The sequence below is a fragment of the Megascapheus bottae genome, chromosome 4 (genome assembly GCF_031878675.1).
Source record: "Megascapheus bottae isolate mThoBot1 chromosome 4, mThoBot2.hap1, whole genome shotgun sequence".
NCBI lineage: Eukaryota > Metazoa > Chordata > Mammalia > Rodentia > Geomyidae > Megascapheus > Megascapheus bottae.
In genome coordinates, this window is record NC_143512.1 from 58589299 (window position 1) to 58615025 (window position 25727).

The 25727-nt window shown below is 37.2% G+C and overlaps 1 protein-coding gene across 1 annotated transcript in view; it reads right to left on the reverse strand.

Annotated features, from left to right (window-relative positions):
* Parp8 (poly(ADP-ribose) polymerase family member 8) overlaps positions 1 to 25727 on the reverse strand; it is a 176011-nt gene that overhangs the window by 74481 nt on the left and 75803 nt on the right. Inside the window, exons 4-8 of the mRNA XM_090331960.1 lie at positions 13772 to 13809; positions 6132 to 6221; positions 5242 to 5312; positions 3266 to 3343; positions 2057 to 2151 (exon numbers count right to left, since the gene is read on the reverse strand). Of these exons, the coding sequence (XP_090188086.1) occupies positions 2057 to 2151; positions 3266 to 3343; positions 5242 to 5312; positions 6132 to 6221; positions 13772 to 13809 (372 nt within the window). The remainder of the gene's footprint in view (positions 1 to 2056; positions 2152 to 3265; positions 3344 to 5241; positions 5313 to 6131; positions 6222 to 13771; positions 13810 to 25727) is intronic.

The following is a 25727-nucleotide window of genomic DNA, read 5'->3' on the forward strand; positions in this document are numbered from 1 at the left end:
AATTGAGATTTGTTTAAAAAAAGTTTTCCAAAACGTAATCAGGTCACTCAGTTATGCGATAGCTGTAAGAGCAGAACAGAGGTATGAAAATGCAGCTGAGCGAGGTAGGCTGCAGGGGGTGGTTTCTGAAGTTCAAAGGAACCATTCTAACCATGACAAGCTATAACTACTCACCTGCTCAATTCAAAATATATGTTCACTCTTTCAAAATACAGTTGGTGACTTGCCCCTAATAGTCTAGCTACTCAGGAAGCTGACTTGCAAGTTCAGAACTAACCTTGAACAGAAAAATCCATGCGACTTTTATGTCCCATTGACCACTAAAAAGCCAGACACAAAGCTGTGCCTCAAGTGGAAGAACACTTGCCATAAGTAAAAAGCTTAGGATCAGCACCCAGGCCCTGTGTTCAAACCCCTTGGACTGGTGTTAAAGCAAGTGGTAGAGTGCTAGCTTCGAGCACAAAAGCTTGGACAATGCCCAAACCCTGAATTCAAGTGCCAGGACCAGCATGTGCATGTATATACACATATGCAAGCGCACACACATGCACACACACACGCACGCACACACACACAAAATAATGTCATGTACTATGCTAAGTAACAGAATTAAAATAATTGTTACCAAAAAAATCCAAAGCAAAATATAACAAAGACTGAAAAAATCAGCAGCACAGAATTCAGTGTTAGAGGGAGAAATAAATTAAAAGTCAAAAAGTAAAAATAAGCAAGGCAAAAGCCAAGTGGGATACAAGCCCAGAAAGCAGAATAACTCATCTGCACTAGAGTCAAGAAAGGCTTTGAGAAAAGCAGCCTTCAGATTGGGGCTTGGCCAGAAAGCAGCAAAGGAATTTAGAGAAAGGCAACATGGGATTTGACAAGGAAACTGCTTGTGAGAGAATCTCTGAGTTATGAGGAAACCTGGACCCCTGCCCCGTAGTGTGGACCTGAAGTGAGTTTGTGAGAAGAGACTCCGTAGTGTGGACCTGAACTGAGTTTGTGAGAAGAGACTAAAGTTACACACAGACTTAAAGACTATACTACAGACACAGGCCAGAAAGCTGAAATAACCAGACCTCAATCCTGGAAGATAGTTTGATGGAAGAAAAGGCTTTCCCAAGAGAAAATAAAAGGCAAGAGATGGTATGTTCTCTGAATTAGTAAAGATAATTTTAAAATGGTAAAAAGAAAATACGTATCACCAGACGTAACTGTAGAATAAAATACATTATTGTACAACAAATTTACATCATTTTCTTTAAGGGACCAGAACACAGCATGTCTTGGATACTTGTAGTTTTGGATTATTTACTTCCATTGTTAACAGTGATATGGCCTGGATTTATGCAATGGCCAAATCTATCATAGTAATTAATTGTGACACCTCTTAAAATTAATATTTCTTCAAATTCATTCTCGGAATAACTCATTTCCCGTTGGTCACTGGTGGCTCAAAACGACATTTCTAGCTTGAGGGCTGAGATTGAAAGGACTGTCATACATGTCAGGTTCCTTCTGAAACAACAAGGGGATGTAGAGATGCCTGCCTGCAGGAGCTGTGTAGGAGGCCAAAAGACGGAGGATGGTAGGTCCAAGCAAATCTGGGTAGACCAATTTGTGAGAACTGTATCTCAAATGGAAAAGAAAGGCAAACCTAAAATAGGCAGACTGCAGACCCGCTGCACACCTGGGGAGGAAGCGAGAACCTATCTCAAAACAACCAGGGAAAAAAAGAGGGTAGAGGTATGGCCCAGTGATAAAGAATCTGTATTTCAAGTATGAGGCACTGAGTTCAAACCCTAATACTGATAAGTTAATCAGCTTATTAATTAGTAATGCAATCAAACTCTTAACATGTATATAAAATAAACCAACATGCATATTAAAACAAAAAGTAGCCATCTCCCTTTAAAGAAACAGAAATACAACAGAACCTCTCAAACACTTTCAAATACAAGTGCCCTAAACGTGTAAGTAACTTTCAGCCACAAAACCAAGCCAAACCAAACTCAACGGCTTACCCAATGGCTTTAATTTATCAGAGGCACGTATTTACCTGAGAGAAACTGCATGCGGCCCATAAATCTCTCTCACTGCCGACAGATCAGCTTCCAGCTGCGGGTGCTTGTGCAGTTCCCCATCATAGTTCACCTGATGAAAGGGAGGATGGGAGGTGACTCGGAGGTGAAAAGATTCAAAAGAGCAAGAACACAAACAGACCTGTGGACTAGTCAACGCATGCATCCTGCGTACAGTTACAGCCGCACCAAAAAACCCGAGGACGACTCAGTAGGATATTCACCAATGTTCTTACATAGACAATAAAGACAGTTTTGACAGAATGAAACTGCCAAATGTGTGAAATGTGTGGCACGTTTTCATAACAACTTCCAGAGTATACATCTAGACTAAATGCCCTCTGTAATCAAACTTGAATTATTCTGCTTTCTAAAATGTTCCATTGGTTAAAAACCCACCTCATTAGGAATAGTATTCCACTGCTAGCACGGAGCACATTATTCCATGGAGAGAAGAAACCTAGTTTTATTGCGTCCACATTGCTATTGCCTCAGGCCTATGCTCGATTTAAAAATTAGTGACTTTTTATTCTGAATGCATTCTTTTATGAAATAACTCACTATAATAGCCTTTTTAAATCATATTACCCTTCCACTACACTATGCAAGTTATAGTTGATGTGTCCAAGGAGCTACAGTAACAAGACATGAGTGCCCATAGACATACACCAAAATATATAGCCTAATGTCACTCAGTTTTATTATTTATCTTGGAAAAAAATGAACAAGTTGTTTCATATATGTAGCTTAAGTTATAGTATCTTTCATAACAATCTGTCAAGGAACACAAACAAAAATGGGAATACTCAATAATTGCAGCATCTATCTATGCTTTCTAAAAATGTGCTGACTCATTACAAAATATTGTCATCATTCAAAATATTTAAACAATATGTTTCAAAGGCTTGTTGTCTGCAAGCCACTCAATATTTTACAAAAGGCTCCATACTTCAATGTAGATAAATGATTACCCATGATTTGCAAAGGTAAACTTAATTTCTTTTTGAAAATATGTAGCAAGGAAGAAACAGATAAATTAGAAGAAACAGATAAATTATTCAGAGACAATAAGCATCTGAATAAGTAACTTATGAAATAGTACTTAACTATCATTCCTAGACTTAAACTAGGGAAAACATGGCAATTAGAATCTGGATATTGAATATTTCAAAGACAGATTTCCTTACCTGTCCTCCATAATAAAATTCTTCAGAATCATTGTCACCTTCCGAATCCTCCTCTACTGTACTATTCTGTCTTGATTCCTTAAAATAAAAAGAACACAGTTTTCATGATCAAGTTAGTCTGCCTTCTTTTAAATATGAGGTAGTAAGTAGTATCAATTAGTTTTGTGCATATTACATGGGTTTTACATATGAAACATTCTCAGCACAATATAACTCAAACGAAATAAGTGACTGCCTTGCAAGCATGTAGCTCTTCGTAAATTAAATCTTTGTTAAAGTTTTCTTTCACTGATAATATCTGTGATTTAATTGTTGATGAGTATAAAAGGCTTCCTCACTGTCAATTATACCTTCATTTTTGCTCGAATGCAACCTCTGGCAAGCTCTAATTCAATTTGTATTAAATTTTTCACTTGTATTCTTTTTCCAAAACTGTTCTCACTCCCAATGCCAATTCAAAACAACAGCATGAAATAGATAAAACTTTGAATGGCTGGGCACCGGTGGCACATGGCTACAATCCTAACTGCTATGGAGACTGAGATCTGAGGATCACAGTTCAAAGCCAGTCTAGGCAGGCAAATCCATGAGACTCTTTATCTCTAACTTCCAAAGTGACTCAAAGTAATAGAATACTAGCCTTGAGCACAAAAGCTCAGGTTCAGTGTCCAAGTCCTGATTTCAAGCCACAGGACTGGCAAAAAAAATGAAATTATTATAAAAATGAACGTGAGGGGCCGCAAGTTTGGCCTACTGCTAAGAGTGCACGAAGACTGGGTTCAACTCCTTGGTTGAACTCACATACACAGAAAAAGCCGGAAATGGTGCTGTGGTTCATATGGTAGAGCTCTAGCCTTGAGAAAGTCTAAGGACAGTGCTCAGGATCTGAATTCAAGCCCCAGGAGAGGCAAAAAAAAAAAAAAAAAAAGAATGTCAATCACATTGAGAAGACAAGTTTAGTATACAGTAGTTACTTGCTTTAGAATTCAGGCTTCAAAAGAATATTTAATTTATTATACTCTGACTTGAAGTCTAAGGTTTTATTTCCTACATGTCTCAAAGAAAATTGTCCATAGTAATGAGATTAAAAAAAAGTGGTGGGGGAGTGTAATCCTTTCAGATGCAGAAATCCCTTCTTCATTGTGCCAGAATCATTTCTCAATTTTAAGTGTATAAAGAAATGAAGCCTCCTAGGAAAGAGCCTGAGTTTTATAAAATGTGAATAATTTTTAGTTAGTAAGGGTTTTGGTCAAGCATGGGTTCTCCCTGGTGAATAACAAAGGTGGGTGAAAATCAATAGAGGGCGATAGGCCTAGTATGCATGAATAGATCGAAGTGGAATTTTTAAGTGTTTTTAAACATTTCATAACTAGACTATTCAATTTTGTGTCTTGACCTAAAAAGATGATCTAATCCTGCACAATTTTGTTCAAGGCTATTTTACTAGCACTTTAAACCACATCTCCACTTCCAGCTTTCATGTGGTTAATTGGAGATAAGAGTCTCACAGACTTTCCAGTCCAGCCTGGCTTTGAATGGGATTTTTCAGATGTCAGCCTCCTGAGCAGCTTTGATTATAGGCATAAGTCACCAGTGCCCGGCCTAAAAAGATCATGTTTTAAAAAAGGAAAATTTAAAGTATCCCATCAAAATGTAGGACATATATGCTCAACTTGTGTTGAAAAAGTCATAAAACATCTACTGGTTCACTATAGTACTTCAGACGAAAGCATAAAGCAAACTGTGTGTTTTGTGTTTACTTAGAATTAAATTTTCCTTTTCTATTGTTTTGAAAACTGCCTTTTCAGATTTAGTTTTAGGTTACTCTTACATATTAAAATTAAAAACAACCCAAATTAGGAGTTTTGTTGAACATATGCACTTTATATCTCAATGAATTATTAACTTTAAATATCTGGAACATTTTAAATACATCATGTTGCTTTCTTAAGAAATAAGAAATGAAACTTACATACCTCCCCATTTTCCTTTTGTAATTTGGCCTTTATGGATAAGCAACAGTTAGTATCATTTGTTTTTCTTAGTTCTGAAAGAGAAAAGGTTGCCATTTAAAAATTATTTTTGCTTTTAGAATGATATTCACCAACATTCTTAAGTATATAAAATCTTTCATTGGGTTATTCTTCTTCTTTTGCAAAAGTATTTAAGGAGTATTTTGAAATTATATAATGTTGGGGAATTAAATATCCAAGTTTTTATTAATGTATGATTTTATACTTGAGATTCATTGGCACAATTATAAAAGAAATGTTGTCACAGGAGCAGTGCCAATATAATGTTTTCTTAGTAAACTAGTGTATTCTTTATGTGTGTGGGCCAGTCCTTAGGCTTGAAATCAAGAGTCTGGGTGCTGTCTCTGAGCTTTTTTGCTTAAGGCGAACTCTCTACCACCTGAGCCACAGCTCTACTTTCAGCTTTTAGTGATTAATTGAAGAGATGCCTCAGGCGTTTTCCTGCTCAGGCTAACTTTGAACCCCAATCATTAAATCTCAGCTTTTTTGGTAGTGAGGATTACAAGTATGAGCCACTGGCACCTAGCTAAACTAGTGTATTTTAGATATAAAATTTATATGCAGAACCAGATGAATAAAGGATAGACCCTTATATTAGCTATAAAAAAAACAAACAACAAAACTATGTACAATTGAGAAAAAGTAATTCAAGATAAGAAAAACATTGTATTGGGGAGGGAAATGGGGACAAAAACATGAGAAAGGGTATCCTTCTTTCTGGCGAACATAACTGTAACCCCTCTACTCATTACAATAAAAATAAATAAATAAATAAATAAATAAGGATAAGCCAAAAACAAGAAAGAAAAAGAGAAACATTGCATTACTGTTACCTGTGGCTATTTTATGAAAAATTACAGGTATTGGCTCGGTAGTAACAAGTACATCTTCATCATTTTCTGAACTTGACACATATGTATTATCTAAAAAAATATGGATAATTTAAAACATTACTACTTTGTAATGTATTATTTATAAAAATATGTTCTATATATTTTATGTTAAAGACAGCATACTTAGAATTAAATTTACTTAGAACAAGAAATATATATTCTTTATATTTTTTGCCAGTCCTGGGGCTTGAACTCAGGGCTTGAGCACTATCCTCAGCTTTCTCAAGGCTAGAGCTATACCACTTAAGCCATTATATCACTTCCAGCTTTTTTTTAATGTATTTGGTACCCAGGAATCGAACATGGATCTTCATGCATGCTAGGCAAGCACTCTACCACTAGGCCAAACTCCCAGCCTGCAAATATATATTCTTTTTAAAAACAACAGCTATGTTTTTATCACACTTTTATCATAAGCAACTTGTTGTCGTTCTGATTAAATTCAGAAGAAAAAGAAGTCAAAATGTTTATGTGAATTAAGTATATAAATATGTTGGTCCATCAAAGACATTTCTGTCTCCTAAAATATTATATGTGGATACAAACTATCCCAATACACTTTTTTCTTTTGAAGATGGGCTTGGGGTAACTCAGATGAGATTTCCCTCTTCAGTCCTCGCTAGCCTCCACTCATCTTCCTGCCTCAGCCTCCTGAGTGCTGGGGTCATTCTTCTGTTTTCAAATGTGTTTCTAATATGACACATGGCAATAAATTCTTTGAATGTAATGTTTTGCCTCAGTTCATTAAACAGGATCCTTCTCAAAATCCACCCCTGGAAGCAGGGTCAATGAATGGAAGGAGAAAACTTAACAGAGAGTACTTTGGTGCAATAAAGACTCGAGGCTTCATAGTGACACACCTCAGAAGACCCAGGACTTGGCAGGCTGAGGTAGCAGGATGAGGTCAGTCTAGGCTGCACAGCAAGACTCTGACTCAGTAAAAGTTGAGACCAAATTATTCTAGAATTCAAGTTGAAGGTTTTGTTGACATCATACCTTCTATTGTAACTCTACTGTATATTTTTAAGCTGAGATAAAGTCTTACAAATAACTCTTTCATGAATTAATGTTTTCCATGTGCACCACACAAGCTGAGTGCACAGAATGTCAAATTACTCTTAAATGTAGCATGTATTTCTCTGGAAAAAATATTTCTCTAAGTTTACTGTGTTCCCCAATAAATACAGATCTTCAGGTACATGTTCCTATCATGTAATTCTCAGTTGTATTCTATTTTTCTCATTGATTACTGCAGAGCAACTATAAAATGGTTTCTTAACAAACATTTCACCAATTCATTAACAGTGGTTCTATTCTGCAAATGTCCTACTTATTAATGGTATAAAATATCATCAACTGATAAGAGTAACATGAGTTAACTCTTACTAAGGGTTATTACTGTTCAGATAACTGAAGGAATGCATGTTATTAAAAGACTCAAGACAATTTTTAATAATATTGTGTCAATTCAGTGAGCATATTATTTTCAATTAGGATATCAAAGTCATTATGTTTCCTAAATATACATATGCATATATACATATGTATATATACATATATATATTGCTTTTTTGATCTGAAGAAAAAATTAAAGGTAAGCAATATATATATATATATATATATATACCAACTAGTAAATCAAATGTTCTCATGAAACAGAAAGCTATACAAGTCACTCTGAAAGGTGAGAAGATTAAATTTAAAGATGATGAAGACTACATGTGAAATCATTCCTTCCCTGACTTCCATTGACTCATTTCTCTGGTTAGTGTTAATTAGAAGTTTTGGTCCATTTATGTTTCTAATGCCACTAAAGAGTATATAAAATTCTTCTGTTTCTCAAGTGGCATTAGAGATTAAGGAAGAGATTTTATGTGAATTTAATTGTTCTTTAGACGTTCGGTGAAATGTTGGTGGAGTCTCATCAGTCAGTATTTTCAAGCTTTGACATGAAGTGTCAAAACCTTCTTTCAGAATCGGGTTGGTTTTCCTTCTTCGCTCACAGTCTTACTGATTGGAAGGTACTTGCTGCTTTATCAACTCATTCTGTGCTCCTTGCGCATGGTGCATTCCTTGCTGTAAACTACTACGGGGGAGAGTCTGGGGGTGTAGGTAGAGTGTGGCCTAACGCTCTACCCTGGATGTCCTGGAATGTCACAAGCATCAACAAACAAAAAACCTAAAGAGAAAAAGTCATGGAAGACATAAAAGTTGCTCACCAACTGCTAGGAACGCTAGCCTTCTAACACCAACACTCAATACTTAGCACCACGGAACAAGCAAGAATTCACCAAAGCATCAACATACAAGCAAGATATGAAGAGGTAACATTGATCAAGATGCACTGCATTCATGAACTGATTATGATGAACTAAAACTCCTTTGGACAAGTACTTGAAGATAAATTGAAAACTTTGTGATGTGGTGCTTAAGAAAAGAGCGAATAATACAGCATTTCCCTACCAAAATGTTCCATATTCCTTACAAAAAAAGTTAAAACCAGCAAAATAAAACTACAACACCCACATCTCCACTATAAAGTCCACCAGATAGTAAAAGTACAAGAAGCCAGCAAGATTTAGTTCCAAAGAATATAATTTGGTGATATGATATGTATTGTCTAGTGCTGAAGAACAGAAATATGCCTTCAAAAATTTTAAAAAATGTTGGTTTATATCTTGATTAGCTCCTAGGTATTTGTACAATTTTAATTTTTGTTTTAGGCTTAATGTCACACACACTCTCTCTCTCTCTCTCTCTCTCTCTCTCTCTCTCTCTCTCTCTCTCTCAAAAAAAAAAAAAAATGAAAGTAAAAGTCTGTTGCCAGGAGTAGGACTTGAAGGAAATAGAGAGCTGTCAATCAGATTTCTGTGTTCAGTTATAATATGAAGAAGTCCCAGGAGTCTAACAGACAGGCATGGGTGATTACGGATAGTCGTGTTAAGTAGTTTGGTTTGATTGTGGTAACCAACACACAATGTGTATGTGTCATCATTTCACTGTATGTATGAAATATTCAATCTTTATTTGACAATTAAATACTTAAAAAGTTAAACTCGACATCAGTATCAACTAGTTCTGGATCCTTTTTGACTTAAGCCACGGTGTGAGCTACATAATGGAGATGTTTGGGTTTTTGCTACTGATGATCTTTGAGATTCATCTGTATGAATTCTGTTTTGCTACTGCCTAAAAATTACTTCTAAATCTTCCTCAAACTATGACGGCATCTGTTAGTGATGCCATCACCACTGTTTAGAGATAGAAAAGAATGACATTAACAGGATTCGGGGGACTATTTACAGGAAGCCGTCAATGTAGAAATAGTGTAGATGAAGCATGTCTGCAAACTCAAATTCCCTTACTGGAATTCTTGAACTTGACACTAGAGCTACCTTTTTGTTTGTACAGACTTCTGCAGACAGGATCTTTAAAGGTGTATCTTGTAGAATTCCTGTAGATCTTTGAGAAAACTGTTAAAAACATGAGTATTTTCTCTAGGCTTCCAGAATCTATATACTACTGAAGAAAGAGTACAGAAGTACCAAAATGCAACTTGTAAACTACTGATTGCATTTAAATTGAAAAGCAGGATAATTTAAGTCATGTCATTCCATTTTCCATTACAATGTAACTTAAGAGAAATGAAAACTATAATTATAAATAACTACATTGATTTTATACTAGATTCTGGATATTTTCAATATACTTTCTCTAGAATTTTATAGCATTTCCTAAGCCAGCCAATTGTCAAGTTTCAAAGATGAAGAAACCAAAGCTCAAAGAAATTATATTATCCGTTCATATTACTAAAGTAATTAATAACAAAATTATAAATGGTAAAGCTTGAATCTTCCTGAATCAAAGCCAACGTCTGTTACTATATTATCTACTTGTTTCGGACACAAAATATCATTCCACAGTTGCTGTAAATCTCAACAACCACATTTTATAGGTTCTAATGTGATAGACTCTAGTTTGATAGGTTCTAATTCTAATTTAAGTAGTTTGTTCGCAAAGCTAGTCACATCTTTACCTATGTCCAGAAATGTCCATCCTCTAGATTCTAGTAAGAAATGTAGAGTCCATCCTTACCATGAGGTACCCTCCTTGTTAAATGTGAGAACAGAACCGGTGAGAAGTGAAGACTTCAACTGGGCTGTTATAACAGAGCCAACTTATAACCATAATAAATGTGACATTCTCAAATCCATTACAAACACTCCTCACTAAAAAATCCACAAGAAAGTGCAAGTAAGTCAGAAGGCTGCTCTTTCCCTCCATGGTTTTAAAGAGTCAACCTATCATTTAGCATTTCATTTGTATTTTTAATTCTGTAGAATCATGACTCTATAAAGTCTTCATTTCCCTAAAAAAGAAACTATGGAATGGGAATCAATAGATCTCACTGGTTAATAAGTAAAATGAAAATTGTTAAATGACACATCCATTCCCTGGAGGGATGATTGGGTGGGAGGGATAAAGCTGACACAATCCCAAAGGGCAAAGATAATCCTGAACTTCCAGCCGGATGATGAGTTAATCACTGAAGCCAACAATCCAAAACAGGCAGGAAAAAATAAGTTAGAGGAACATTGCCAGAAGGCACTAATAAAGGTAATTAAGAACAACAGTGCTTATATGCAGAATTTTTAGCCTAGGCCAACATAGGAAGACAAAACAAAGGGAGAGAAAAGGGAAAGAAACAAGAACAAATGTGATCACAGAAAATAAATAAGGAGAAAAATAAACAAAAAGGCTGGGGGGACTTGCGGTATTGTTTTTGTTACTGTTTTTGTTTTTTTATAGTTATGAATGATTTGGACATCTCAGCTGAGTAGTGTCTTTGAAGAGCACGTTAAAAATAACTAATACAAAAGAATCCACAACAATAATGGTGGCAGGAACATGTAAGAATTGTACCAGAATCATCCCTAAAATCATCCCAGGCTCCAACAGATTGGCTTGCCTGTTCTCCTCAATGCTCAGTGATCTGTTTAGTTTCCTTACATCAACGTTAAGTGACAAAAAGTTGACATAATTCCAAGAGGCTAACATTAAAATGCCTGTTCCTGTAACCTCTCATCTTAGTGCTTAAGGAAGAAAATATGCATGATACTTCAACAAATTTTACGAAGATTTATTATTCATTAATGTTTTTCAAAAGTGATGAATGTGAAAATGAATAATGCTTTTTTTCTGAAAGCATGCTCATTTTGAAAAGAGAGACAATGCTGCCAACTTTCACAGCTATTATTAAATATTACTCCAGGAATTCCAAGCTGGTAGTGGAGAGGAGGAAGTACGATGAGCAGAAAGGAAAAGCAGAAACAGAATTTTTAATAATCTGAAAACTCAAACTATATGACCTAACAAGTCCTAGCACAAATAAATGAGGATTAAAATTTAACAAAGGGGGAAAAACTAGCATAGTAATACTAATTTTGAAGAAAGCTCCATAAAAACACCGCTTCTTCTACCCCACTAACAAGAGAATCAAAACTGCATAGTACACATGCCCTTGGGAAATGGTCTTTGACCTGACTTTCAACACATTTCCTCAGCAATGAACGCCGTCACCATGCATGTGGAAGTGCCTCGTAGTTGAAGTACACTGAAGGACGCTGATTTTACGTTCCTTTTCCTTTGGGTCAGTGAAATATATTTCTATGTTGGAAAGTTACAATAAACTCCCCCTCCACATCCCACCCAATAGGCAAATCAGTAAATAAAGTAAATAAATAACTGATTACATATGGTTTATTTTGAAGCTTTGGTTATTTACAGGGCTGGGCCCAGGGCCCAGTAATAGAAAATCTGGCCCAGCATGAGTGAGGTTCCAGATTCAGTCCCTATCATGGCAAACAACACAAAAATGAATGAGGATATAGTAGTTTTACAGAGACCCACACTATATTTCCAACTGAAGCTCCAAGAGTTGGAAAAAGCCCAGATGATGCCCCTTGGCCACAAGAGGGAGCTATGCATTTGGCCCATTTACTTTGCTGAATACATCTTCTACCATACATACAGGGCTACATAATATTCTCTTAGCCTCTTCAAGTTTGGCTTTGATTTGTGGCATTACTTTATCTCTGTGATGTAAAGCTCTAGACATCTACAAGACACCTAGGCAACAACTCAGTAATCCATATTTTCAACAACTAGGGTAGTTTTTATTTCCCAAGCATAATGAAAAAAACAATCGATATCCAGGGTAGGACTGCATAATCATCAGCGAAGAATATTTTACCTCGTGAATATTTCTTGAGTTGGATCTTTCAGTATAGCTTAGTTAAAATGATTTTCTATTGAAAAAAACAAGCACATAATAACCAAAAAAAAAAACCTACTGTCCAATTGTTTTATGGACTATTATGCTAAAAATAAAATGGTGAGCAAAATAATTTTAAGAAGGTTTATGATTTTGTAAATTGTTTTTAAATGTAGGAGAATCACAAGTGAGTTTGTCACTGGCAAAATTCACAGACTATCTCAAAACCAAACTGAAAAGCATGGTTCAAGTGGTGGACTAAGATGTGAGCTCAAGTCCCGATTAGTAAGTAAGTGACTCAAGTGTACTGAACTTGTCAGTTTGGGAACATGATTTTACCTTTCATTGTATAAAAATACAGCTACTGACCATTTGCCCAGTAATTTCGTTGTATATGTGTTTGTATGTAATTTTATTGTATATATGTATGTTTGCATGTATGTGTGTTTGTATATATTTATATACTTGAGTTTATATTGAAATAGTTCATAATGGAAGGCAGTGAGTTTAATAAAGACATACTGTGTACATGTATAGATAGATATGCCAAAATGAAGCTTCCATGTATAAATAATTGAGGCTAACATGGGAAAGAAAATAGTTCATAGTTTGGTATCAGAATAGTATTTAAACTTTATTTTGCTTGTATTTAAGCTAATTCTTTGCTCAAAGATGGTGTTCCAACATTTGAGCCATCCTTCATTCTGGATTTTGCTGGCTCTTTGAAAATGGAACTTGCAGATCACCTTTCAGTCTGAGCTGGCTTTACATTGATACTCAGTCTTCGGCTTTCTGAATATCTAGGAGCCAATGGTACCTATCCTTTATGTTACTATCTTTGTGGTAGTTTCCATTAAATATAGCCCGAGTTTAATTCTTACTTTTCTTTTTTACAGTTTTGTATTTGTTTTCATTTAATTCTGTCTTTTGATACGAAGTCTCACTATGTGTCCCAGACAGTCTTGATTCTCCTAACTCAGCCTCCTGAGTGCTGGGCTTACAGGCGCTCACCATCATGTCAAACGTCACATTGTACAACAATGTCTTTTGCTTTTGCTTTTTCCTTTCTATGAGTTCATATGATAGGTGCAGTCAAACAACAACAATCCTTTGAGTTCCTCATCAAGAAACCACTTATATCCTGGACTGTGGATTAGAGTAAAACACATGTCTGATAGTTATTCTATACTTTTAAACACTCCCTTTGCCAATGCTTCATGGCTCCATGCATTCATGTTTTACATCTCCAGAAGAAAACTAGCCTTAGCATGCATACTCAGAAAAATGTAAAGGAAGAAAAGCGTACCTGGGTAATCTTCAGATACATGCACTGAGTAGGATACACTGTTAAAATAGGAAAAAAAGAGAAAAGATTGCAGTTACTGTGAAAGTAGACATTGTTTCACCAAAAGAAAACCCAACCTCATGTTACCCTGACACTTACACAAATATATAGATAGACCACATTCAAAATAGATGGCAACTTCACATGAGAAAGCTCACATAGGAAACTTTCAGAGCTTTCATGAGTACCTTGAGTGAGTCCATCTACACATTCTTCCCAAGGATCACTTTTTCTGTTGTGGGTTTGTTTGGTGCTGACACTAGGGCTTAAACTTAGGTGTGGGTACTGCTCATGAGCTTTCTCACTCAAAGGCTGGTGATATACCATTTGAGCCACAGTTCCATTTCTAGCTTTTTGCTGGTGAATTGGAGGTAAGAATCATATGGACTTTCCTGCCTAGGCTGGTTTTGAAGCATAATTCTCAGATCTCACCTTCCTAAGTAACTAATACTACAGGCATGAGCCACCAGCACTTGGCTAAGTGGTATTTTTTTTTTTTGAGCCAGGTGCAGGTAGTTGATGCTTATTATTCTAGCTTTTTTTTCTCTTTTTCTCCATATATTTTATTGTAATTAAGAGGGGATACAGTTATATTTGCCAGATAGAAGGCACATTGCTTCCCACACACTGATACCCCTTCTCATGTTTTTGTCCCCATTTCCCTCCCCCACCCCTTCCCCTCTTAAGTGGTATTTTTTTAACTTTATTTTGACCATGTCTACAATTTCACCATACCTGAATAGTTGGTTTTGCATGCATACATTTTTCTCCTATTTAGTATAGCACTCAAGAATATAAATATGTTTTGAGGGAGTGGAATTTGTGGCTCACATATGCTACAAGCACGCAACCTTGGGCAGTACCCCATTCAACAGTTTATGAATACAGTGAGTTATGATTAATGTCTCCTTTCAATATTCTCACCTACCCCCTCTCACCCCATCCCTTCCTTCACTTTTCTTAATTTTTAGATTACTTCTCAAATTATTTTGCCCCTTAGCAGTTTATATATCAATACATCTTAATATGTGTCACCCTTAAGCATCTTCACTCCCCCTTCGACCTACACTTAATTTTTAATGATGCTTTCCCACAATGTAATGTGTTCCTGAAAAGAAAAATCTACTTAAAAATAAATTAACAAACTCTGATGAAAATACAACCAATAGTCATTCTTCATCATCCAATGTCATCCCATTATGAGAAGAATAATTATAAAAGAAATCTAATTGTATTTTTAACAATTTCACAACTGTTTCCTCAGTAGCCCCAAGATCTGACCTCTAATGACATACAGAGTGTAGTGGAATGACTGGCTCATGTCTCTGTCTTCCAAGTAAAGTGCACATATCTAGAGGTTAGGCTCTGTATCTATTTAGATTTGCAGCAGAGTCACCTATGTTAGTTCCTGACATAGCATATAGTCTATATACTATAGTCTATATGCTATAGTCTATATGCTAGTCACAAAATGTACAAATTTGCTTGGAGTTGAGCACTGGGTATGGTAAAATTATCTACCTGTTAAAAATATCAATTCTCTTTAAAGGGATAAGACAGTCCAACTAAAATATTGTTCACAAACTGAATCCAATACAATCCCAAAATCACTTTACATGTGCATAAAAATAATGTATACATATATAATTTCCACAGACCTATTTGTGGAAAACAATAATCTAAGTACTGGAATTAGACCACAATGAAATTGATACTGTTACTGTATGTTTAAGGAAGTAAAGAAAAATTCAACCTAAAAAATAAGAAAGAACTAAAAACAGATCATCAATCAATCCTGAGGCACTAGTCAAAGAGAAATATTTGTACACCTTTAGGAGATCAAGGAGAGTTTGGAGCAAGTAGGATAGGGAGAAAATAAGAATTATTTACAGCTTTCCTCGGGCTTAAAGTGAAATACAACTGACATGTAGATTGAGAGATCAGCAAAACCAAAACATATGAAACATAAAGAAAAATACACCTAGGTATACATAGTCAAATATAACAAAATATATAACTGAGGTCACAAGGAAAATAACAAATCCATACAAGGAAGACATGGCAAGAGCCATTGCTGATGACAGAGAATAGGACAAATATTAACCCAGAATGCTATACCCAGCCCAAATACGCACCAGACATGAAGGCAAGAAAAAATTATGAATATTTTCCTACAGCAGACATACTATATCCTAAACAAATCCTGGTTGAGTCTCAGATGAAAAATATGATATCCATAAGGAACAAAGAAAATGAAAAAACACAAAGTATCCTATCTCTTTTCTTTTAAATTTTTATTGCAGAGGTGATATACAGAGGGGCTTCAGTTATATATAAGTCAGGTAGTAGGCACATTTCTTGGTGAATGCTGTAACCTCTTCCCTGGTTAAAGCACTATTTTTTTCAATTAATATTTTTAAAATTTGTCTGACTGTCTAAAACAGACATACAAATAAAGAATCCACTGAGTGACTTGGCGCATACACAGATGCACAGGTATGATTACAGAGAAGGATGAGAGGCCGTACAAAAGTTCAGGGTTCTAGACTTCCAAGTTACGAGAATTAGTATCACATCCATGCTAAGGAAAAACCACAGTTGTTACAGATGTATAAGACAATCACTAGAGCAAGTACCAGCACTCACATTCCTACACACCAATGGCTAAAGGAAGTTAGCAGACCCAGGTATGATGCTGGCACATGCCTGTGACCTCAGCACAAGAGCAATTGAGGCAGAAAGATCACGCGTTTGAAGTCAGCCTAGACCACATAGTAGACCACAACTCACGTTTTTCCTATTTAATATATTTTCCTTGAGTCAAACTGTTATTCCTCCTTCCTTAGCCTTCCCAGTGCTAGGATCATATTCAGATACCTCTAAGTCTAACCACTAATAGAATACATTTCAAAAATATTCATCTGCACACTAACTATCCTCAAAAGTAGATACAGCAAAAGGAACACCAAAAAGAGGAGACATAAGACAAATAGTAAGTGAAGTTTGAATTTATCCATACCACTTAAAGGTATTTAATATTAGCTAGACATAGTGAATAAAGATAAAAGGAAAGACAGCCAGTACGCACAGAAATAAAATCAAACTCCATGCCATCTTTTACAAAGCCTCATGAAAGACAGACACTGTAAAGGATGAAAAAGACATAGTATGTAATCCCCAAGCAAAATACTGAAGAAAAATATATGAAAGGATCATTCCGAATGATAAAACTCACAGAGGAAAAAAAAAGTCCCAGCAGTCATGATCATGTAATGCAGCTAATAATAGAGCTGTGAATATATGAGGCAAAAATTCACAGGCAAAAATAACTCCACAATCACAGTCTGAGAAACGGACATTAGCAGATTCAAAACAAACAAACATCATGTATTAGAGAAAGAAAGAGCTAACACTGATTTTCCTAGCATACTATAACAAGAAAATGTTGGGATGCAACAGAAGCTGAGCTTGTCTCATTAATTTGTGTGGGTAAGAAGAGGTTCATTAGAGTTTTACACATTGGGTTCCCTGACTCCATCTAGATCCTATGACACTGAGTGTTAAGTCACTGAAAAATGGCTGCCCTTTCAGACTTGTTCCTGGACTTAAAGTGTCCAGAGTGGGGCTACAAGGCAGTGAAATTCTCCTAGGAGACTGACTCAACAAGATGCCACCATTCAAATCCCAGGCATGCTGGAACAAGTTTAGGTAAGAATGAAAAATATCAAATAAGTACATGGAAATCAGGCTGATCACTATTAAGACAATGTATTACTATATCCTTTTCATATTTATGTTCAAGAAGAACTAACTTTTGGAGGATGGGGAATGGTAGAGTACTTTCCAAGCCTGACAAAGATGGATGGTCTAGTTCCATGAGGGGAAGGAAGGGAAACAGAGAAGAGAGGTGGGAGGGGAGGAAGGAGAGAGGGAAGGAGAGAAATATGGAAAGAGGGAGAGAAGGAAGAGGGGAGATAAAGATTAGGAAGGGGAAGGGGAAAAGAAAATGGAGGGCTAAAAGGAAAGGAAAGAAAAAAAAGAAAGGGAAGAGGAAACGGATGAAGAGGTAGAAAAGAAAGAAGGAAAAGACAAAGGAAAAAGGGGAAAGAGGAAGGGGGAACAGAAATGGGAAGAGACAAACAACAACTGAAGAGGAGAAGGGTAAAGGAAGAAATGGAAAGGGAAGGTAGACAGAAGGTTTGGTAACCAAGAACAAACCAAACGTGTTAACTTGAAATAATATTTACCTAGGGAAAAAAAAACAGATCAGGTAACTTTGGGTCATTCAGTAGAAAACAGAAAATAAGGAGCATAAAGAATTTGACAGACAGCGGGTATGGTGGCTCACGCCTGTAATCCTAGCTACTCAAGAGACTGAGATCTGAGAATCAAGGTTCAAAGGCAGCCGGGCACAAAAGGACTTGAGAATCTTATCTCCAATTAACCTCTAGAAAACGGGAAATGGAGCGGAGCTTGGCTCAAGGGTAAGGCAGTAGCTTTGAGCTGAAGAGCTCAGGGACAGCAACCTGTTGAGTTCAAGTCCCATGACCCACCAAAAAAAACCCATATATGATAGACAAAGGAAGCCAAATATTTCAAAGCACTATTGGGTTTTTCTTTTCATTTAATTTGTACATAATTAACATTACAAGAAAGGTATCTTTGATCCAGTTTCTCCAATGCTTATATATCATATGTGTAGACAAGAGTGCTAAAAATGACATTATTGTTCGCTAAGTGTCACACTAATATCACACTGTCACACATGTATTATATACAGCCTATCTCTCCAGGGAGATCTGGTCTCAAAAAAAGAAACTAACAAAGAATTTAGTTGTGGCAAACTCTGTCAATATTTCCTAATAAGTGTATAATATTTTATAACTGATTTTTAAAAACAGCAATAAACTGTTTTAAAAACCAGAGAGAAAACTGTGACTCCCATGGCTGTGAGAGTATGATGAAAATGAAAAATGAATGACTAAAATTTATGAATGACATCAATGAAAGTAAACTATACAAAGCATGGGTGGAGATGGGGCAAGGAATGGGAGAGAGTGAGGGAACAGAAGACATTGTAGGAAAGGAAATGCAGTCATTACCTGACTCACATAATTGTAATCTCTCTGTATATCACCTCTATGATAAAAATAAATTAATTTTAAAAAAAGAAACTGGTTGGGAACCATTTTGTTTTGTTTTTTATTGTTAGAAACTGGGATGGAACACGGTGCATGAAGTGAGTGCTGGTAGCTCAAACCTGTAATTCTCACTACTAGAGAGACGGGGATTGAGAAAATTACGGTTGGAGGACAGCCCAGGCATATACATGATACCTCTCAACAAACAGCTGGATGTGGTGTGGTGTGCCTGTCAACCCAGTTATGGTGAGAAGAGTGAAAAGACCTTGCTCAGCACCAGGTGCAAACCCAGGCAAAAGGCAATATCCCAATCCTAAAACAACCAGTGCCAGCCAGGGGCCAGTGTTCTGGCCTAGCACCGTGGGTACAGGAGGCTGGGGTGGCCAAGGGTCATAGTTCACATGCCTGTGTGGCCAAAAAAAAAAAAAAAAAAAAGTCTGCAGACATCATCTCCAGTTAACATGCAGAATGTCAAAGTGGAAGCATGGTTCAAGTAGCAGAGTGCCAGCAGTAAGACAGAAAGCCAGGCGAGAATGCAGAGCCCTGAGTTCAAGACCCAGTGTACACACACACACACACACACACACAGAATACTGCATAATGGAACCACACAGTATGAGCCTTAACAGCATTTTATAGTGGAATCAATACACTTGTAGGCAACAGGAAATGGAAATGTAGGTAGGTAATGGAAATTAAAAAGCCAATCTCAAATGGCAGAATTTCCCGTCAAAATCCCAGCTTTGGGAATCACAACCCTGAAATGTCAACAGTGAAAAGATAAACTATCCAGGCCAGTGGTAGCTCAAAGAAGCCAGGAAAAGACTGACTGGAACAAGTATGAACTGATCTTTCAATGGCTGACTATTGTGAGACGGTGATAGATAGCAATGACATTACTGATGACCAGGGCACCCTTCTAAGCTGGCAGTGCAGTGTGACAGAAGCCAGGCACCTTGCCAGATACTCTATTAGACTCAGTTCTAAGCTGAATTATCCAACAGCCTACCCCGTCAACCAACAGCAGTTTCATTCAAATCAATGTCTGAATACAAAATAAAGCCTTAATTTTTATTGATTTGTCTACCCCCAGTTAGGGAGCCTGCTTTGAGTTAGACTAACAGGAGTCATATTTTAGCTGGTACCATGGGAAAAGTGACTCCAACGCTTCAGCTTTCCTCCCTTTTCAGTAGAGCTAGAAATGCACACCTACATCTTGCTATGAGAGCTTGCCGGGGTGGTTTAATGGTTTAACAGGTGGAAGGCCCCCAGACAAAGTAGCAGGTGCTTAGAATTTTAGTCAGCCCCAATGAAAGCAATTAAAATTTACAGAAGTGAAATTTAACATGAATGAATGGTCTCTGGTGAATCATTCACTTTAAATATGTATATATATATATATATTACATTTATCAAAGACCAAAGTAAACACTGACGATTTTCTTTAATGTTTGTAATATGCTTATGACTTTGGGAGACAACCTCATGCTGAAGACCACACCTAATACAAGACATAAATCAAAGACCCTATGATTCATTAGTTTCTCGTACCACAATATTTTCTAGGTAAAATACCAGAAGGAAAATCACCAGGACTGTAAAATCCTAATCAGTTTCACTTGGTGACTTACAGCGTGCTAGGGGAAACAATCCAGTACACGCAGGCGTGGATGATTAAGCTAGAAAATCTGTAAGGTAGGAAACCACCCCTCTTCCCCCCCACCAATAAAAAAGACAGCAAGGGCCGGGAGTTTGGCCTAGTGGTTAAAGTGCTTGCCTAGCATGCATGAAGACCTGGGTTCGATTCCTCCGTACCACATACATAGAAAAAAGCCAGGCTCAAGTGGTAGAGCTCTAGCCTTGAGAAAGTCCACGGACAGTGCTCAGGCCCTGAGCTCAAGCCCAGGACTGGCAAAAAAAAAAAAAAAAAAAAAGACAGCAAAACTTACAGTTTGGATAGCAAAGTTAGAATGTGCTCTACATAATAAATACAGTCAAAAATATTTTTTGTGGAAAAGCCAAAATGAAAGCAGGTACAAGAGAAGAAAGAAAACCCTGAAGCAAGCTCTGAATTCTCATTGGGAGGCAGGATAAGGAGGGAGGGAAGTCTTTAGAATTCTGAGCTATGCTAGATTTGGATTATATAAAGATGTTTTTTTGGTCAGAGAAAAGTCAGCCATAGTTTTGTTAGGCATAGGCACAACAAGGTGCATATAACATTACCATTACCTCTTCACTCTTGTAAGGGAGTAGCTCCTTTCATTTCTTGGAGTGTCTCTTCTCTTCACAGTTACCAGATGCAGACTGTTCCTGGAGCAGCCCCTCAGGTGTTCAGTGGTTTGCCTGTTGCTATATCTTGTTTAAATCATATTTGCTGACTCTTATAACTGAAACCACTCAAACATCACTCCTGTCCTTGACATTGACTCCTTTACCACTCACTGCCTTCTCGGTGAGCACTCTACCACTCTGCCACATTCCCAGGCCTTGTCTCTAACTATCAACTGAAAGCTGAGATCAGAGTTGAGTCCTCAATCCCATCTTCTCAGATGTAAGAAAATTCTTTCTGAGAAATTTCATAAGAAGACACTCAGGAATACTGAATTAAATACTTGAGAATTTTTTTTAACTCTAAATACGGTGACTTTCTGCCATATACAACATACAACCTCTGGCTCCTAAGACTCTCTCCTTTTCAAATATATCTAAAAGCATTAACAGGAAAGCAAAAGCCTAGTGTTTTTATTACATGATGCCGTGTGTGTGTGTGTGTGTGTGTGTGTGTGTGTGTGTGTGTGTGTGTGTGTGTGTGTGTGTGTGTGTGTCGGTCCTGGAGCTTGAACTCAAGGCCTGGCCACTTTGCCTGAGCTCTTTTGCTCAAGACTAACACTCTACCACCTGAGCCAGTTTCCCTTCTGGGTTTTTTGGAGCTTAATTGGAGATAAGAGTCTCACAGACTCTCATGCTTGTGCTGGCTTCAAACCACAATCCTTAGATCTCAGTCTTCTGAGTAGCTAGGATTATAAATACCTTGCCCCTTTTACTCATCCTCTAAAATATAAAAGAATTCCTCTGATGAAATACAGTATCATATCTCCCCCAGCTAAACTACGCTGTTAGAATTTCCACAAGAAAAAGTAAAAAGTAGAAATTAAAATGCTATCTTGTAATTCCAGTACTTGGGAGGTTGAGGTAGGAGAATCCTTAGAGTGAAGCTAGGCCAAGCAACACAGCAATTCTGAGGACAGTGTGAGATACACAGCAAGACCCAATCTCCAAAAAAAAACCCAAAGGGCCAAGAATGTAGCTCAGTGTTAAAGAGAACTTCCCCACCTGCACAGAGGCAAGAGGTCCTAGATTGTACATCTTGCTTTGCAAAGATAGACAGATGATAGATGTGATCAAAGTAAGTTACATACTATGTATAAAAATAATGAAATCAATTATTTTGCACTATACAGAATAATTCAAAAAGTAAAGACATTGCAAGATGCCTGTGAGTGAAGGTTTCAGCGCTGTTTGTTGCTGGTGAGCAGCTGAAGCTTGAGGAGCTGTGAACCCAACACTTCACCACCCAACCCTGGGGCTTACCAAAAGAAATTCGCTCTAGCACTTAAAGACCTCTGTATTCCTTGCTCCTTTGTGTTGTGGGGAAAATTAGGAATGGTTCTACTACCTAAGCACTGAGATTTTTAACTCTAGACCATAAGGTAAGAGATGATTTGAAGACTCCAAGAAGCTCAATTTGCTATTTTAATAACATTCCCGGACTGCAATATTCACATTCATCATCATGTTCACTTTCCAAAACCATCTTCTAATTATCCTACTCAGGCAGCCATAAAACCCACAGCTTTCATGACTACTAGCTATTGTCTTTATGTCACTTACCCAGGATTAAGGATAATTTTAGATATCCTTTTTTAAATAGAGATAACCACATCCAAATGGACCGTGGCAGCTGGGCAATGAGGACCCTGGTGGCCTATAATCCTAGCTACTCGGGAGGCTGAGATTTGAGAACTGAAGCTCGAAACCATCCTGGGAAAGCAGTCTCTGAGAGACTGTTAGTGCCAATCAATCACAGAAAAAGCCAGAAGTGATGCTGTGGCTCAAGTAGTAGAGTGTGAGCATTGAGCAGCAGGAGCTCAGGGACAATGCACAGGCCCAGAGTTCAAGCCCCAGGACTGACATATTGTGGCACGCTCCACATGGTCCTCCAAATTCAGTTGCACATAGGCCCTTAAATGTTAGATTCGGTCAGTTCACATCTCTTCCCTTCCCTGAAGTCAATCTGTGCTCCAACAAGAAAGGTACCTTGCAAGAGGCTTGAAGCTGAGTTCCACTGGTTCACACCTGTAATCCTAGCTACTCAGGAGTCTGAGGTCTGAGGATGCAGGTAGGCAACTAGTTTGAGAAGACAAATCCAAGAGACTCTTATTTCCAATTAACTAGAGAGAGAAACAAAATGGCTGGAAGTGGAGGTGGCTTGAGAAGTCAAGCATCAGCCTCGAGCGAAAAAGCTAAGTCAGAATGTGAGGCCTTGAGTTCAAACCCCAGTACACACAGGGGAGATTTTGAAACAAGATGCTATTTTTGAACACACCCTATTCCCCTTCTACCTGGAATTTTGCACTTCGCCTGCTTCATTTATCTTTACCCTTCTGGTTCCATTTCAGATGGGACCAGCTAGACGTCACTGAGGAGCAGTAACAAGGTTTGTTAACCACACATCCCCCACAAATCAATGAGAATGAGCGGGCGGCTCGCAGGGGTGGGACAATCCCATGAAAGCAGATGCCAGTAGGTCACCACAAAGTCCAACACTGTAAATGTTGTGGAATCTATGTTTACAAAAAGACATAGAAATCCTTTATTCTTCCCATTCAGAATGAACTTCCTCATAAAAGAATGTTTACAGAGTCAGAAAGATTTACAACTTGAAAAACACAAGAGAACAAGCATGGACATTGCTAGGAATGTATCTGAACTATGTTCTACCTCGGGAGAGCTCTTTGGCTATAGGAACCTGAGAAAAGTAAATTGGCAAGCATCTTGATTTTATTTCCTATGTGAGATAACATTTACTTGCTAAGATCAGGCAAGGAGAAAGAAGTCTGTGAAGTAGTAGATGATCAATAAAAAATTATTTCTCAATTGGTCATGGCTCCCTCCCCCAGTTAAAGAATGATTTAAAAAAATTAATCAGAAATAAACATCACAACACCTCCTCAGTATCCAAATGCTTCCTTCCCTTTCATGTTTCATATTTTTCAACTGTTTAGGACAAGAATTCTTTCTCCCAGAGGAGAGAAGAGAATAGACAGGATGAACCAATCATAGTAACTGCTTCCTCTGAAGAAAGTGCCTAGCCTACTTGTTCCCACTTTGTTCTCAGTGACTGGTTAAAAAATGGCTCCTTCTCTATAAAGTTTGACTTTTACATAATGGCTGTAAAGGGTCTCCAATTCCCCTGCAGAGGAAAAAGAAGCATAGTGCCCTTTCTTCTACTAGGTTTTCTTCCCCCGCGCCCCCCGCCATTTTATTTTATTTATCTCTATTGTATTTTACTGTTGGGATGATGTATAGAGGAGCTACAGTTACATTGTCAGGTACTGAGTACAGTACTTCTTGAACACTGATATCCATGATTTTCTCTCACTTTCCCTCTCCTTACCCTTCTTCTAGGCTTTCTAACATCCATAAAGCAAGTTGGTCTAAGGACCTGATACCTGACACAGAAACAGAGACCTGATCAAATTAGACCTAATTCTCACTATGAACTGTTAAGTCCATAAACAAATAATATGCTTTTTTACTGCTAAGCCAACAAAATATTTGTTTACATAAGTAAAACCATCCTAATTTTACAAATATATTAAGTATATCTAATATAAATTAGAAATTAAGCTCAGAGTTTTGTGGCAAGATTCACACCTATAATATTAGCTACTCAGAAAGCTATGATTTGTAGGACTGTAGTTCAAGACAGAGCAGGCAGAAAAGTCCACTGGATTCCATCTCCAAAACAATCAGCAAAAAGCTAGGATGGAACTGTGGCTCAAATGGTAGAGCATCAGCCCAGCAAATATAAGATACAGGGTTCAAACTCCAGTATAGAATGAAAAAAGAACTAGTACAAAAGCACAAACAAAACTTTAAATTTAGGACTATGTATTATATGCTTATAATAATTTAGGGTATGATGTTAAATCCCTGCAGTTTGGGATTCATACAGAGAAAAAAAATGGTTCTGCCCAAATCCAACCACAAACATGAGGCCATATCAGGAAAATTATTAAAAGCCAAAAAGGGGCCCAAATGTTGAGCATGTGGCAGAGCAAGAACAATGTCCTGAATGCAAACCCCAATATAAAAAATAAAACCAAAAAAAGAAGCTAAAGAATATTCCGAAATTTTGTAGAAATGTACTACCTAAAAAGTTGTGGAAAATACAAGACATACGCTTTACAGGAAGAATAAAAAGGTTACATCAAGTTTTACTGTCCCAGCAGGCATGACTTGCTGTTTTGTTTAAGACATACATAAAGATTATATACCTATCCAAGCATCCATTGCTTTTCTTGTTTACTTCTTTCTGGATTGCACTTTGTGAAGAAGAGACTCCAAAATATTCTTTCTCACAGCACAGGAGGAATTTCAATACCAAACTTTAGACTCTATTACAAACTTTAGACCAAAACAGCTTGGTACTGGCACAAGAACAGGCCTGAAGACCAATGGAATAGAACTGAGGACCCAGATATTAAATCACA